This window comes from Hyperolius riggenbachi, chromosome 4 (assembly GCF_040937935.1).
Source record: "Hyperolius riggenbachi isolate aHypRig1 chromosome 4, aHypRig1.pri, whole genome shotgun sequence".
NCBI classification, from domain to species: Eukaryota; Metazoa; Chordata; class Amphibia; order Anura; family Hyperoliidae; genus Hyperolius; species Hyperolius riggenbachi.
Window position 1 is genome coordinate 37,597,782 of NC_090649.1, and position 17,753 is coordinate 37,615,534.

General features: G+C 44.2%; 2 protein-coding genes across 6 annotated transcripts in view; both read right to left on the reverse strand.

The window, feature by feature from the left end:
• LOC137571170 (fucolectin-4-like) overlaps positions 1–16,970 on the reverse strand; it is a 200,510-nt gene extending 183,540 nt beyond the window's left edge. For 3 of the 5 annotated variants that reach the window (XM_068279971.1, XM_068279972.1, XM_068279970.1), the window contains exons 1-2: positions 15,839–16,970; positions 6,022–6,101 (exon numbers count right to left, since the gene is read on the reverse strand). In XM_068279971.1, coding sequence (XP_068136072.1) covers positions 6,022–6,101; positions 15,839–15,852 — 94 coding nt within the window. In that variant the 5' untranslated portion in view covers positions 15,853–16,970. The remainder of the gene's footprint in view (positions 1–6,021; positions 6,102–15,838) is intronic. The other 2 variants (XM_068279974.1, XM_068279973.1) reach the window with 1 other exon arrangement.
• Positions 16,971–17,146: 176 nt separating this feature from the next.
• Positions 17,147–17,753, reverse strand: part of LOC137571174 (fucolectin-like) — a 29,750-nt gene continuing 29,143 nt past the window's right edge. Inside the window, exon 4 of the mRNA XM_068279978.1 lies at positions 17,147–17,726. Coding sequence (XP_068136079.1) covers positions 17,528–17,726 — 199 coding nt within the window. The 3' untranslated portion in view covers positions 17,147–17,527. The remainder of the gene's footprint in view (positions 17,727–17,753) is intronic.

Below are 17,753 nucleotides of genomic sequence, written 5' to 3' on the forward strand. Positions count from 1 at the left end.
CAAAAGTAGGAACTCGATCGCGAGAAAGGCGATCGCCAGAAGTGACACAAGACAGATCAGAACAGAACACGAGAGGAGCAAAGGCACAGCAAACGACAATGAGAAAATAACGAAAACAACAAACGTTAACTAAACGCGAACACCGCACTCATTCGCAACATCGAACGCGTTTACAGCACGGTCTCCGCACGTTACGCACAACAGAGACAAGCACGCCACCCTAACTAACCACCGACAGACAAACACGGAACAGAGGACGTGAGCGCTTGCTTAACGGTTACCTCACCGAGTCTACAGCAAGCGTTCGTAACAGACAAGACAAACAAACGGAAAACAGGAATAAGCTAGGAAAGAGCCACTGCTCTTACCGCCAGAGCGAGTGCGATCCAGGTACAGAAACAGAATTGCAGATCAGAAGGATCGACAGCCGATACCGCTAGGGGCTAGTGCGATCCAAGCAAGACAGGCAGATGAGATAGCTTGTAGCAACCGCTGCTCCAGCTATACTCCAAGAAGGCAGATCAGAAGGATCCACAGCCGCTACCGCTAGAGGCTAGTGCAATCCAAGCAAGATAAACAGAAGGGGCTACCAGTAGCAACCGCTGCTCTGGTTAGCACCCCCAGACAGACAGATAGTTTTCCTGATGCCCACCGTTGGTGACAGGACAATCGCAGCAGAGAGGCAATACAGACAAAACAGATAAGCCTAACTGCACTAGGGAAGCTGCCTAGTGCAGTCCCAAGAATTACTCTAAGATAACTTTGACAAGAAATAGCATGGCTGACACTCTAGGAGTGTTTACAACAAACCCTGAAGAAATGACCAGCAAAGGCCTCTGGGAAAGCATAGGTTTTTATACTGCCAGCCCTCAAAGGAGACAGCTGGGCAATTTGCAAGTATGCAAATCCCCCAGCAAAGCAACTCTGAAAGTTGCAAGATGAAGCCAGGTCTCCTTTCCAGAAACCTGCCTCCCTCAGACATAAGGTATGGTCAAACAGCTTTCTGCCTGTGCAGCCAGCTGAGCGGATCCTTACACCTCCCAAGCAGATGCCAGGATGAGCCAGATCCGGGATGCCCTTCTTCGTTGGGTAGAAGATGCATTTCCTGACTTTCTGTACCAAATCTGTATAATTATTACACAGCCTGTCAATTACGTCAGATGCTTGCCCGGCTATCTAAGTTTCCACATGCTTCCTGGTCACGTATGGAATTCCACCACTTTATCCCATGGCACCCTAGTTTTGATCTTTGGACAAGCTCCAAAATGATACCACAATCAGCAAAAATATGTTCGTCTATCGTTAATAATCTACATTTACGGAATTTACTCAAAAGAAAAATGGATCTGTTCCCACCGAACTCGACTCTTTGTCCTGTTCTAAGAACTCCTGACGTTATTCCAGGCCTAAGTTACTCCAATACCTCTGGATGGCCCCTTTATCAAATTCGGTTTATTGAGGATCTTCTGGACCCTTTTGATAACAGAATGTTATCATTTGACTCACTAAAAGAAAAACGAACTCTCATTTCCTTCAGTATATGCAAATCCGGAACTTTCTCTGTTCTTTATCACCATCACATCAAGTCAGAATTTAAGTCTATTTGGGAGATGGGCCCTCAACAAAAGGGCTTAATCTCATTATTATACTCCTGGGTAAATGATCCAATTCGTTATAATTCTAGTTTCAGGCATAAATACATGACTTATTGGGACGAGGTATGTGGCACTGAGACAACAAATGACTCATGGTCTAAAATATGGGTTAACGGAGCCAGAACTTCCATTTGCGTAATAACTAGGGGTGGGACGGCGAATCCGGCGAATCCACGAATCCCTCGAATATTGAGAAATATTCGAGATTCGTGGATTCGAATCCCGACGCAATTTCCCCTAAACGAATCCGCCGAATCCCGCTGCATCCCCGCACCACCGCCGATCCCCCGCTCGTCCTATTCCGACCCCCCCGCGCCTCCTCTGCTCGCCGCTTGTATAGATGTGAGCATTGGCTCACCTAACACCTGCCCTGGATTCCCTACCTGCCGCCAGCGCAGAGCCGCAGACCTCTTGCTTCCTCCTCTGTTCCCCCTAGTGATCGGCATTTGCATCGCGTCATCACTGAAGCGCCGGGCGATTACTAGGGGGAACAGAGGAGGAAACAAGAGGTCTGCGGCTCTGCGCTGGCGGCAGGTAGGGAATCCAGGGCTGGTGTTAGGTGAGCCAATGCTCACATCTATACAAGCGGCCAGCGGAGGAGGTGCGGGGGGGTCAGAATAGGGCGAGCGGGGGATCGGAAGAGGACGAGCGGGGGATGCAGCGAGATTCGGCGCTGGATCCCCTTGTTAGGTGAGCCGATGCTTTTTTTTTCTTTGTAGGGGGTGAGCAGAGGAGGCGCACAGAGGGAGGGGTACCCTAGCTAGCTACACTGAGGGTCCCTATACCTAACTAGCTACACTGATGGTCCCTATACCTAACTAGCTATACTGAGGGTCCCTATACCTAACTAGCTATACTGAGGGTCCCTATACCTAACTAGCTATACTGAGGCCCCTATACCTAACTAGCTACACTGAGGGTCCCTATACCTAACTAGCTATACTGAGGCCCCTATACCTAACTAGCTACACTGAGGGTCCCTATACCTAACTAGCTATACTGCATGCCCCTATACCTAACTAGCTATACTGAGGGTCCCTATACCTAACTAGCTACACTGAGGGTCCCTATACCTAACTAGCTATACTGAGGGTCCCTATACCTAACTAGCTATACTGAGGGTCCCTATACCTAACTAGCTATACTGAGGGTCCCTATACCTAACTAGCTACACTGAGGGTCCCTATACCTAACTAGCTACACTGAGGGTCCCTATACCTAACTAGCTATACTGAGGGTCCCTATACCTAACTAGCTATACTGAGGGTCCCTATACCTAACTAGCTACACTGAGGGTCCCTATACCTAACTAGCTACACTGAGGGTCCCTATACCTAACTAGCTATACTGCATGCCCCTATACCTAACTAGCTATACTGAGGGTCCCTATACCTAACTAGCTACACTGAGGGTCCCTATACCTAACTAGCTATACTGAGGGTCCCTATACCTAACTAGCTATACTGAGGGTCCCTATACCTAACTAGCTATACTGCATGCCCCTATACCTAACTAGCTATACTGCATGCCCCTATACCTAACTAGCTATACTGAGGGCCCCTATACCTAACTAGCTATACTGAATGCCCCTATACCTAACTAGCTATACTGAGGGTCCCTATACCTAACTAGCTATACTGAGGGCCCCTATACCTAACTAGCTATACTGAATGCCCCTATACCTAACTAGCTATACTGAGGGTCCCTATACCTAACTAGCTATACTGAGGGTCCCTATACCTAACTAGCTATACTGCATGCCCCTATACCTAACTAGCTATACTGCATGCCCCTATACCTAACTAGCTATACTGAGGGCCCCTATACCTAACTAGCTATACTGAATGCCCCTATACCTAACTAGCTATACTGAGGGTCCCTATACCTAACTAGCTATACTGAGGGCCCCTATACCTAACTAGCTATACTGCATGCCCCTATACCTAACTAGCTATACTGAGGGCCCCTATACCTAACTAGCTATACTGAATGCCCCAATACCTAACTAGCTATACTGAGGGCCCCTATACCTAACTAGCTATACTGAATGCCCCTATACCTAGCTATACTGAATGCCCCTATACCTAGCTATACTGAATGCCCCTATACCTAGCTATACTGAATGCCCCTATACCTAGCTATACTGAATGCCCCTATACCTAGCTATACTGAAGGCCCCTACCTAGCTAGCTATACTGAAGGCCCCTACCTAGCTAGCTATACTGAAGGCACCTATGCCTAGCTAGCTATACTGAAGGCACCTATACCTAGCCAGCTATACTGAAGGCACCTATGCCTAGCTAGCTATACTGAAGGCACCTATACCTAGCTAGCTATACTGAAGGCACCTATGCCTAGCTAGCTATACTGAAGGCACCTTTACCTAGCTACCTATAGTGTGAGCACCTAGCCTGCCTACCTATACTGTGGGCAACCATTCCACGGAACGCAGGATTCGTTAGATTCGGGATTCGAAAGGTTCGAGATATTCGAGAACCTTTTTAGATTCGGATTCGGATTCGGATTCGAAGAAATTGTGGATTCGTCCCATCCCTAGTAATAACAAAGGAAAATATCTATAAGAATATGATGTTATGGTATAGGAGCCCTGAGCGCCTTCATAAGTGGTTCCCTGAGGTTTCCCCACTTTGCTGGAGGTCATGTGGAAAGATTGGATCCTTACACCATATTTTTTGGTCCTGTCCCCACATTAATACATTCTGGGATGAGATTCTCTCCCTTATCTCACAGCATACGGGGATTTCGGTCCTTAAGGATCCATGGATATGTATACTGGCAAAACTGATGCCCAAAATTAAAGCTCACACTCAGAGGTTACTAAATCATTATTTGTCAGCAGCCAGATGTCTAATTTCTAAACACTGGAGAGATCAAAATATTCCTACGACACAGGAGTTTTTGGCTAAGTTATCTCATATTTATAGAATGGAGCTACTTACAGCTAAGGTCTCAGATAAATATTATCAGTTTGATAAGGTTTGGGAAGCCACTACTTTTCATTCTTCAATACGATAATTGCGAGGCTATATTTAGGAAATATCCCTAATATAATTCCTGGAGTAGTATGGTTTAAAACCTCCGTGGCATTCAATTTTCCCAGGATTTCTGTGCAAAAAGTGATTGCTAGAAGAGAAGTCAGACCGGCACCATCCGTAATATTCAATGCTCTTTTAATGCTCTTTTAGTGAAGTAAGACAGCCATAACAGCGACGTTTCGGAGTAGCAACTCCTTTCTCAAGCTAGGCAAAATCATTATCAACACATGACATATTAAGTTACTATATATAGTATATATGGGCTGGGAAGCACCAATAGCAGTGGAAAATACTCACATCCAATTACAACGGTCCGTACAAAGTCGGACCTGATAGAGAACTATGCTAGTGGGATCCCATTGGATGTCATCACGGAGGTAACTCACCCACATTCCTTTCAGATGCACGGACGCCGCCTCAGCAAACACTTGCAGGCTCTGGCTTTCTCCCACGTCATCACCAGCTCCGCCTACCACCTCCTTCTGGCGGACCTGCTGGGAGACGTCGGGAGTAGCGTAGGCTGGTGTGACGTATCCCGTCTCACCGCCCACTTCAACCAGCAGCCAATGATGAGAGTGCCGCCACTGTCAGCGCTACTCATCATCGATGAAATGCGGAAGTGTTGATGACTACGGCGGCCGCGATCATACATATAACTCAAAGTAACCACGGCAACCATATACATAAACAATATACATATATCACGGAAAGTGCTCACTTATAGGCATGCAGAGGTTGGGCAGCAGATAGGGCTCTGATGGCTCTAATGAAGTGACCCAAAATATATGAAGACATGTTGAGACCAAAGTATAGAATTACATATAACTAAAGATCCAGTCACCATGGAAACCAGGGACACAATGCTATAGCTCAAATAAACGGTAGAAGATCAAGTTCTCGATTAAGGCCCCTGGGTTCCATGGTGTCAAGGGTTTTAATCCAATGAGCTTCACGCCACAATAACTTCTTAATACGATCACCCCCTCTCCTGAGGGGGGGTACCTGTTCTAGGACCATAAACCTAAGTTGACTAACATTATGATTTGCCTGAGAAAAGTGGTAAGGAACGGCCTGATCAGTCAATCTCTCACGGATCGCATGTTTATGCGATGAGAGTCGCTTTTTTAATTTTTGCGTGGTTTGACCAACGTACAAAAGCCCACATGGGCATTTCAAAGCATATACGACGAACATTGAGTCGCAGGTATAGCAACCTCTAATTTTGAATTTCGTACCTCGGTAGGGATGAATCACTTCATCCCCTTTGATGACAGAATTGCAATGTACGCAATTCAAACATGGAAACGTACCTCGCCGTGAGAGTGTTGCTGACCCGGCCGTTCCCTGAGTGTCAGTGTGTACCAACCGGTCACGTAGGTTACGGGCCCTCCTATAGGAGAAAATGGGTAAGTTAGTAAATTGTGGTATCTGTGGAAAACTCTCAGATAACAAATACCAGTGTTTTCTTATGATCTTAGATATTTTTTCACTGGCTGTGTTGTATCTCGATACAAACGGAATTCTATTATATAATTGTCTATGGGATCTTCTCACTGTACCCTCTCCTGTTTGTCTCTCTCTAGCCTGACCCACAATGTCAGGTGGATATCCTCTCTCCAAAAACTTAGTCTGCATCTGGTCCATCCTAATCTCTCGAGCCATCCTCCGCCACAATCATCTGCACCCTTTGAAATTGACTAATGGGCACCGACCTCCTAGTAGCCCACGGATGAAAACTCCCAAAATGAAGCAGGGAGTTCACATCCGTGGGCTTAACATAGAGATCGGTGACCAACCTATCGCCCCTCCTAACAACGAGAGTATCCAAGAAACTGACCTGAGTCTCTGAACTGTGGATGGTAAGCTTAATGGCCTGACACTGTTCCATCACTTCCTGAACAAACTCCTGGAGGGTCGAATGTGTGCAAAAAGTGATAAAATTTATTTTTAAATCTTTTTTTTTCCTGTAACTTGCCAAAATGTGTCAAGTAAGGGTCTAGTATACAGTGCAGGAGAGTACTGATGTGTATGCACATTTATACTGTTCACAGCATGTTTTTATGGACGGATAGATCTGTCCATACCGCTAGGGAGGTTAATTGCAGAAGTCCCCGACTCACTCTCTTACTCTTTCCCTTTCTCTTTTTTTCTTTTCTTTTTTCCTTTTTCATTTCTTTGTAGTTCTTGTAGACTTGCCCTTTCCTCCTACTCTTTCTACATCTCTTTAAACAAGTTTCTGCATATTGGTAGGATTTTACTTGGTGGTCATAGATAAGTCATAGATAGGATGACTGTGTTGTGTAGTTGTGTGAGCATGCCTCACACCCAACACAGAGTGTTACATATTCTTATTGTTTGATATGACGTTTATTCACGTAAGAATCTTCTACTTATAATTGTAATGCTTCTATTGCACTTTAATCTTCTATCTGGTACATGAGCTGTATGATCGCTCACTTTCCTCCAATTTTGCTACAGTATGTGATGTTAACTTTCTCATTAATAAAAATTTTAAGTAAAAAAAAAAAAATAATGTGTTTCCTGCACCTGTATCTCGGGCCCAAGCTACCAAGCCTAATCATACTCAGCATAGGTCTGGTGGTCCCACTCCCAGCAGCAGCACCAATAGTCAATCTGTGAACCTGCTGAGTATGTTGAAGGAATTTTATCAGCCAATGCCAGATACTCCTTCTAGCAGCAGCACCACCAGCGGACAAAGTGGTCACCGCCAGCGGCTGGCCGTATGGTGAATGATTACTTGGGGTCGGCCAGTGCTCCAGACAATATGGAGAGTAATGATGACCACATGGACTATTAGACAAAACAACTGGATACCTGGCCTGAACTCGCTCAGTATGCACTTGAGGTCCTGGCATGCCCCACCGCTAGTGTTCTTTCTGAGTGAGTATTTTGTGCTGCAGGTGGGGTGGTCACCAACCAATGGACCCGTCTGTCCACAGACAATGTGGACATACTAACATTCATAAAAATGAATGAGTCATGGATCAGTGATAATTACAAGGCCCCTGTCCCTGATTCATGATGATGATTAGACTAAATCACAATTTGCTGTTTTTCAAGCCTCAACGGGCTCTCCCTCTCAAACTCTGCTGCCTTTCACTGCCATTGCATATTTTTGCATTTTAAGATAAAAAAAATTCTGTTTTTGCAGCAATCCGACGTTATATCACTAACCCTATGCTTTTGGCCAATGACTACTCCTGTTGCTTAAAAAAAAAGAAAAAATATAATGACTGCCGTGAAAACACCTCTAGGTCCCATTGCCTACGGCAACTCCTGCTGCTCTAGGTCCCATGGCCTACAACAACTCCTGCTGCTCCAAACAAAAATTGTAATGACTGCCGTGGAGCCACCTCTAGGTCCCATGGCCTACGACAACTCCTGCTGCTCTAGGTCTCATGGCCTATGACAACTCCTGCTGCTCCAAACAAAAATTGTAATGACTGCCGTGGAACCACCTCTAGGTCCCATGGCCTACGACAACTCCTGCTGCTCTAGGTCCCATGGCCTAAGACAACTCCTGCTGCTCCAAACAAAAATTGTAATGACTGCCGTGGAACCACCTCTAGGTCCCATGGAATACGACAACTCCTGCTGCCCTAGGTAACATGGCCTATGACAACTCCTGCTGCTCTAGGTCCCATGGCCTACGACAACTCCTGCTGCTCTAGGTCCCATGGCCTACGACATCTCCTGCTGCTCCAAACAAATATTGTAATGACTGCCGCGGAACCACCTCTAGGTCCCATAGCCTACAACAACTCCTGCTGCTCTAGGTCTCATGGCCTACAACAACTCCTGCTGCTCTAGGTCCCATGGCCTACGACAACTCCTGCTGCTCCAAACAAATATTGTAATGACTGCCGCGGAACCACCTCTAGGTCCCATAGCCTACAACAACTCCTGCTGCTCTAGGTCTCATGGCCTACGACAACTCCTGCTGCTCCAAACAAAAATTGTAATGACTGACGTGAAACCACCTCTAGGTCCCATGGCCTACGACAACTCCTGCTGCTCAAAAAAAAAAAAATGACCGGTGGAACAGCCACTAGGTCCCATGGCCTACTATGTTCCAAAAACGAGGTTTCAAATAAGATTACTGAAATTGTACCGCCGCAAAATACCGCCGGAATGTAAAGGTTACATTATGGAATATCGTTCTAACGGAATTCCAAATTTCCGCAGAATCGGAAATCGCCCTTTCCGATCATCCCTAGTGTCCAGCTTTGCTGGCAGTGAAGCTGCTAAAGGTGGCAAGATTTGCAGCAGATTCGACCATCAGATAGATTTCTGTCAGATGCCTGTCAAGTCCAATCTGACAGGAATCTATCTGATGTGTGCCACACACTAGGAACAGATTTCCAATAGATTTCAGAATAAAATCTATTGGACGCCGATCTAAATGCATTATTGGACCATTAGATACAATGCAGCTCTATGGGCCATCGATCTGCTGCCAGCAGCAGATCGACCTAGATTTTCCATCCTGTCAGATAGATCAAATTAATCAAAATCGATCGAAATTGGCCACAAATCGATCGAATGGGGAATTGGATAGAATCGATTTCTGATCGATGGCTGAAATCGACCAGTGTATGGGCCCCTTAAATCCTGTGTGTAACCCTTTGAATGCTGTTCTAGTAAAAAAAAAATGCTGGGTGTATATAATATGCTGTAAATAATCTATTAGAGCAAAGAAGAAATGTTGAGTTTTATTCCGCTTTAAGTTAATAGCATTTGCTATGCTGCACTAACCGAAGCATAACGTGCGCTCCTGTTGTTAGGTGCGCTACACAACCAACAGTGCGCATAGTATTCAGCACATTACATTTAAAGCCTGCTGTGGAAATAGCATGAGTAAAAGGAGGTTACTTGCTCTATTTTCTTTAGTAAACCAACCCAAATGTGCTGTAAAAAGCATACAGCAGCGTCCCAAGGCCTTGATTCACTAAACCGTGATAACTCAAATATCACACCTTATGAAAAGATATCACACCTTATGAAAAGATATCACACCTTATGAAAGTTATCACACCTTATCAAAGTTAACACGCCTTATCAGAGTAGCATAGCAAGCGTTACGAACCTGCAGGGGGCGGGGCTCAGGGCAGAGTGCGTGTCATTGCCGTTTAGCAGGCATAAGTTTGTAGCGCTCGCTATGCTACTCTGATAAGGCATGTTAACTTTGATAAGGTGTGATATTTGAGTTATCACGGTTTAGTGAATGAAGCCCCTAGTGTGAACAAGGCCTAATGTGAACCTGAACTATTGAGACTATTACTCCAGTGTACGATCTGGCATTGTGTATATTATTGCTTATTATATTATCTGTTGTGTTCACTGTCACCCTCATTATCAATGTCTGTAACTTTATTTATTGTACAGCACTGTCTAATATGTTAGCACTTTATAAATCCAAATAATAATTAATACTTCTGTTCAATGCTGCTCGGATACCCCTTTTCAAAATCCGAGTCCGATTCGGATCCGGATACCCAGATATCCGATTGGGGTCAGATATCCGATTTCAAAAATTTCCAATCCGAATCCGAATCGGATATCCGACCCCAGTATACGGGATATCCGGGCAAATTCGGATGTCCGGATAGAAAAAACGGAAGTGGCCTTTAAATTGCTTTAAAAACATTTTTAGGGTAAATGAGGCATGTAGCATAATTATTTTTTAAAGGGGAACACTAATTGATGATGTATACAGTAAAAAAACAGAGCAGGAGCGCAATAGCGAACAGCAGCAGCCAAGGTTAGCTCAGGGCCAGTCCTCAAGCCCTAAACAGGAGAAATGGGAGAAAATAATGGAGCACCTGGCGCTTACAATAATGATACAGATCAATATGATCAAGTTCGTCCGTCCAGAAAAACTGCGCACTGCAAATACTCGTGGACAACAATTCCTGAGAGACAGTTCATATGGTTGGCACAGTACCTTTTGGGAGTATAGGAATACCTCCCTATCCGTGTGCAGCGTCCTCCGTATATTGCGTACGATTGTACGGGGTCCGCATGGATAGTGGAGCTGTATGCACGCAGATGGTCGCATGGAGATGCGGAAACTGTCTCCTTCCCCTTCCGCCAGTGGTGATGTCGCCACCTGCAGTCCAATGTGTTCCAGGACTCTGCCGGCTGGTTCCTGGTTATGAGGATGCAGAGGGGACAAATACCATAGTGCAGACTGCGCCCAAAGTTGGCAGACCCGCATAGAGTTGCACTTACAAACAAATGCTTGTGTTTATTGCATATCTAAAAGTATTCCCTATCCAGATTTTGGCCATATGCCTTCGTCCCCTCTGCATCCCCATAACCAGGAACCAGCCGGCAGAGTCCTGGAACACATTGGACTGCGGGCGGCGACATCACCACTGGCGGAAGGGGAAGGAGATGGTTTCCGCATCTCCGTGCGACCATCTGCGTGCATACAGCTCCGCTATCCATGCGGACCCCCTACAATCGTACGCAATATACGGAGGACGCTGCACACGGATAGGGAGGTATTCCTATACTCCCAAAAGGTACTGTGCCAACCATATGAACTGTCTCTCAGGAATTGTTGTCCACAAGTATTTGCAGTGCGCAGTTTCGCTGGATGGACGAACTTGATCATATTGATCTGTATCATTATTGTAAGCGCCAGGTGCTCCATAATTTTCTTCCACTAACTGATGATGTAGGGACTTAAAATCCCCCCCTACCCCCCCCCAAAAAAAATGGCTGTCAATTAACATCAGGCCTAGGTTCCAGACAGCGGTCGTGCAACCCACATTGTGTTCAAAGTCCAACCGCACAACTGGGACATGGCAGTTTTCAGCAATTGTGTTTTGGGTTAAATATATGTGGTATCAGCACAGCAGCAGTGGCCTGTGGCACCCTGGCAGTGGGAGCAGCACAGGCAGCAGGAGCAGGGCTATGCAGCAGCAGGTGTAACGTCTGCCAGGAGCATGCCGTACGTGGCAGTAAAAATGGCTTGGACACTAGGGGGGGCTTAACACTGTGGTCCCTTAGTAGTTAATGCCCTTTTTTATGGGAATTTAATTATTTTTAAAAATGCATTTAAAGTTACACCGCAAAACTTGTTTAATTTTACAGTATGATTCAATGTAGCATATTGTATGTAAAACATAGCCATGATTCCTTAGTAGCTGCTAATTTAAGGTAGGATTTAACTCCCTAAACTATCCAGGTAGAAAAAAAAAACCCGAAGTCTTGTTGTAATAATAATACGGTACTTTTCCGTTAGCCGGGCGCAACCGCTAGGTAGCGTTAATTACTATTCCCCCTCCAGGCCACCATGGATAGTAGGGAAATATGTAACTCAAGCGATCGCTATCTTTCCCTACTATCCATGGCGGCCTGGAGGGGGAATAGTAATTAACGCCACCTAGCGGTTGCGCCCGGCTAACGGAAAAGTACCACTAATACCTTTTGAATGGCTAACTGATAAAGTGAAATCATGTAAGCTTTCTGGGATCTCGTCCCCTTCTTCAGGCATATTTCCAGATGTTAGCTGAGCCAAAACACTGATGCATGTAAATAGTAAACACATAGATGGCAGTTGTGCTGTTTGCTGTTTAGCAGTTAGATGTCAGGTGATCAGCAGGCTGGAGCCAGTGAGCTCATGCAAGCAAACATGAAATCTAGCAGGTTTCTGAAGATCATGAAGCCACATAACTTATGTTACATAAGGAGTCATGAATCCCATCCCACAATTTAAACCTCATTCTTGTGCGCAGTTTTTGTCCTGTTTCTCCTATATAGATTTCTCTTGAGGTGCTTGCTGATCACCTGACATCTAACTGCTAAACAGCAACCAGCACAACTGCCATCTACGTGTTTACTATTTACCTGCATCAGTGTTTTACTTCAGCTAACATCTGGAATTATGCCTGAAGAAGGGGACTAGATCCCAGAAAGCTTGCATCATTTAACTTTAACAGTTAGGCATTAAAAGGTATTACTTTTACAAGACTTTGTTTTTTTCTACCTACGTAATTTGTTTGGCTAACACAGTACAGAAACATTTTTACTATTAATTCTCTAAACTAAATTTGAAGTACCTACTCTTGGATTCATAGAAGAACACCTGAATGCATTCCCTTGTGTTTATTGTTATTTATTTTTTTTACTTTAAATGCAAAGAGCAGCAAACGTATATACTGCTCTAAATTAGAAACACAGAGAGCCCAATATAGTGTAGTATGTATTGGAAACCGTGGATAAATGTAAGTGTGAGATGAATATACTCACAAACATGGGTTACCTCTTAGGCAACCACTGTAGATGCAGGTGAGGAGATTAGACCTGTCCTCACTCAGGATTAGGATGTCGCTCTCTGTAGATCAGAAAAGTAGGGGTAGGTCACCCCTCCACCAGGGGTGGACACAGTATTATCGTAAGAGAACTGAGGCGCCAGCAGGATAAAAGGTAATAAAATTTTTTAAATTTGCTGGGAGGCAGTGGTGGACTTACCTCCGGAAAGCAGACTCAAAATACTGTCTGAATTAAACAAATACATTTATTATTGGTACCCCAAAAGATGCAACGCGTTTCGCAGGCACAGCCCGCTTCATCAGGCAATAAGATAGGGGACAAACAGTAGCTCGTCAGTAGCACAATTAGCGCCTCTGTGAAGACGTTCTCTGTTCTCTTACGTATATACTGCTCTGCTAATCAACATATGTAAACATAATTAATAATAATAGTGATGATAATAATCATCAACATCATCATCATAAAATGTAATCATAATAGTTAAAGAGAATCTGTACTCTTAAATTTTTACAACAAAAAGCATACTATTCTATTCATTATGTTCTCCTGGGCCCCTCTGTGCTGATTCTGCCACTCCCTGCTGCAATCCTGGCTTGTAATTGCCAGTTTTAGGCAGTGTTTACAAACAAACTAACCAGCTTGTGATAGGCTCACATAAGCAGAGTGTGTGAGTCATACAGAGCCTGCAGGGGGCCTGAAGAGGGTGTGTACAGCTTCTATCCAATCACAAGCAGCCCTGCACATTCCAGTCTCAGTGCCTCAGCCCGACAGAGCCGACAGAGGAGAGAAGATTAGATCATATAACAGAGATAATACAGTCACTGTGCAAGTAGGAAAGGATGCAGTAAGCCAGATCACATTAGAACAGGCATAAGAACTTATAGCATAGAAGAAATAAGGATTAAAATTTTGTTACAGAGTCTCTTTAAATGTAATCATTATTGGCTAGAAGCTCTCTGCCCGGTCTCTTTACTCTGCTCCCCCTCCCTACTCTCCTGAAGTGACTCAGCCATTGCCATGTATATGTTTCTATTTACCAGAGAAGGGAGGGGGAGCAGTGTGAAGAGACCAGGCAGAGAGCTTATCCTGGACTGTGACTATTATATTTGCAGATTAGCAGAGATAAGCAGAGCATTATGAACTTGCACTGCTCACCTCTGTGAAAAATGTTTTTACAAACTGGGAATGCTTTCAAATGTTCTTTTATGTACCTTAAAACAGGATCGTCAGACATAAAATCAATTTAGATTTACCCACTGCTCTGTGTTTATTATGCAGTCTACAACCTGACCCTGCATTGCAAGGCTCCCAATACAATCATCAATATTTCTGCTTTGATAAATCTTATCTCAGTCAGCCTGGCTTTATGAGGTACATTGCCAAGTAGTGATGAGCAGAAATTAGGCCTATGCATAATTATGCATTATAATTCACAATTACGCATCGTAATTTGTAATGTGAAATTTCAGGGTAAAGCGTAATTCATTTGAAAGTAATTCTGAGCATTTGTAACATGCTATTGCTACCAAAAGTGTTACATATGTTAAGGAGAATAGTATGTATAAGTTGTTCAAAAAGACCTTGTAGTTTTTGAGAGAATAGATTTTAAAATACAACGAAAAATGGTTTTTAAACTGTCAGTTAAAAAAAACAATCTTTGCATTTTTAAAATCAATTTTCTTAAAAACTAAAAGGTCTTTTTGAAAAATTATTTTTTGACTTCTATTCACTATTCTCCTTAACGTATGTAGCAATAGCATGTATGGGGCCATTGCTATTCCCCACCAAAGTCAGCATGAAATTATGCATAAATTATGCAAAATTATGAATGATTATGCAAATGTCAATTAAATTATCAATCTGTAACTACGTATAGGCATAATTGCGAAAATTATAAGCGTAATAATTATCTGATTACGATCATCAGTATTTGCAAGGAGAGGCAAGCTTGTCATCTCACCTCCCGAATTCCTGCTCCTCACTAATTGGCTGAGGGCAGTTCAGTGTGCATAAGGCTGAGAAGGGAAATATACCTCTCCCCTCTGCAGAAGCTGCTGAAATATAAAGTATGCTGGGCTCACATGTGTGTTTACAAAACAAGCTAGATATGACAGTGCAATTACTAGTAGAAAAAAAGAGTAAGGAATAAATTGCATCAGGATTGGCTTCAGTCAGACACAGTATAGATGGAAAATGCCTGAAACAGTTTTCTCTTTATTACTATGTAAAATTCATTGAAATCAAATGTGAACAGTACAATACATATTATGTAAGAAGAACAAGTATTTATTTATATATGTGTTTTTTTCCTGGGATAGTATGGCTGTCCCTGCTGCTTTAAGGTACCCATGCATTACTCAATGTATGGATGTAGAATGGAGAGATAGAGAGGAGCCAGCACTGCTAATGGGGTAATTTATTTCAGCAGATAAAAACAGTGACACTTACAATCAGCGTGGTCGGATGCAGAGCGGGAGGGTGGGGCGCCAGGTCTATGTCCCCCTGCTGAAATAAATTACCCCATTAGCAGTGCTGGCTCCTCTCTATCTCTCCATTCTACATCTATATGTCTACAATCATCAGCCTGTGCACGCTTCGAAAGGGGATTTAATTGTTACAATCATATGCTGATTATGGTCAAGTCCAGACCCTTGCTGTTATCCTAAGAGTGCTGAAGATTCATCTGCTCTCTACTTCCATTTACTCAATGTATGGGCTGATCAACCATGAGATTGATGCCTCTCTGAAATCGACCTAGTGTCGCCGCCTCCTGCCCCTTCCCCCAAGTGTATGTGTCCCCCATGCCCAGTGCTAAAGTCTCACCTTTCCACTGTCATGACTCCTGATATCCTCTAGTGTTCAGTGTTGCTGTGAGCAACTGTTACTGTACCACATGACTTGGCACGTGTAATGATGTCACAACATGCGCCTTGTGCCACATGGTACAGACAGCACACCAGCAATTCAGGGAGATGTGCCAGGTCTGTAGGTCCCACAGCACAGAGGTCCAAAAATTCAGCAAAACAGATGAAAACCAGCACCATCAAAGTGTATATAGCTCTTTAGTTTATTGCAGATACACTGATATACTGCAGCAGCAAAAGCAAGGCTGTCAGTGTATCTGCGCTATATACACTTTGATGGTGCCGCTCTTCATCTGTATTGATAATTCTGAGTCTAAGATATTTCCCTCATTCCTGATCAACTCATCTGAATGATTTTAGCCAGAAAATGATTGACTCAGAAGGTTCATCGGGCCACAATATCAAGTAATGTATGGGTATCTTAAGAGTAGACACTTAAAGAGACTCAGAGATGAGTCATGTTGCCGTTTGTTTACTTTCCCGGGGCTTCCTCCAGCGCCATAAGCACGGATGCATCTATCGCCGTCCTCTCGCGGTCCCTCACGGAACCCTCCGTTCAGCCGCAATCAACCCCCGGTATGCGTCTCAGTTGGGCTCAGTCTGACTGAGTGGCATCAGTCAGGCGCCTTGTCCGCGCATGCACAGAAGGCCCCCCGCAGATGTCACTGAGCCACTTACCGCCACTTATTGGAGGCGCTATGGAGGACGGCGAGGGACACATCCATGCTTTATGAGGCTGGAGGAAGACCCAGGTAAGAAAAAAAATGGCAACATGACTCATCTCTGAGTCTCTTTAAATTTTAGTTTAGTGAGCTTGATACCACTTTAAGCTCTTAATAAGCAAGTGAGGTTTTAATCAGTGCTGCTCAGATACCCCTTTTCAAAATCCGAATTGAATTCGGATCCGGATACCCAGATATCCGGATCCCGAACTTTTTGGTATCCAAGTAGAATCGGATATCCGAACCCAATATCCTAGATATCCGGTCGGATTCGGATATCCGGATAGAGAACTGGAAATGGCCTGAAAATGGCTCAAATTGCTTCCAAAACTCTCTCTCTCTCTCTCTCTCTCTGTCTCTGTCTCTCTCTCTCTCTCTCTGTCTCTCTCTCTCTCCTCTCTCTCTCTCTCTCTCTGTCTCTCTCTCTCTCTCTCTCTCTCTCTCTTCTCTCTCTCTCTCTCTTCTCTCTCTCTCTCTCTCTCTCTCTCTCTCTCTCTCTCTCTCTCTCTCTCTCTCTCTCTCTCTCTCTCTCTCTCTCTCTCCGAAAGGGATTTTTGCTTCTGCTCGGATATCCTAACTAACTATCCGCACGGATTTCGGATTTTCACATAGAAATCCAAGTTTGCTCGGATAGTGCTATTCTGATTTACAAAGATATCCGAATTCCAATTCAAATTTCGGATAGTGGAAAAAGTTCGGATTATCTGGGTAGTTCGGATACCTGAATATTGGATGAGCACCACTGGTTTTAATGGGATTGCAATTGACTCCGTCTCACATGACATCAAACTTGCCACTTGCCACTGACAGCTGAGTGGTTGATTTGGAGAAAAGAGGAAGGAAAAAAACAATGTGTTGCTTTCCTGCTCCTACCCGCCCAGACTGACTGCACTGTTTATGGTGCTGTCTGTGCTGTATGCACATTATCACTGGTTATCATTGGAACATTTCTGTGGACAGGCACAGCTCTCTTCTTTAGCCACAGGAGCTCCGTAGATCTGAACTTCACAAAATGTGAGATATCCTGTTTTCCCAGGGAGGATGATATTCACATACTGCCCCTTCATGTCAAAGCAGTTGTAAGTCTGAGTGCCCCCTAGTGGTATGGTTGTCACCTGAGCACACCTGCACAAAAAGATAAATTATTTTATT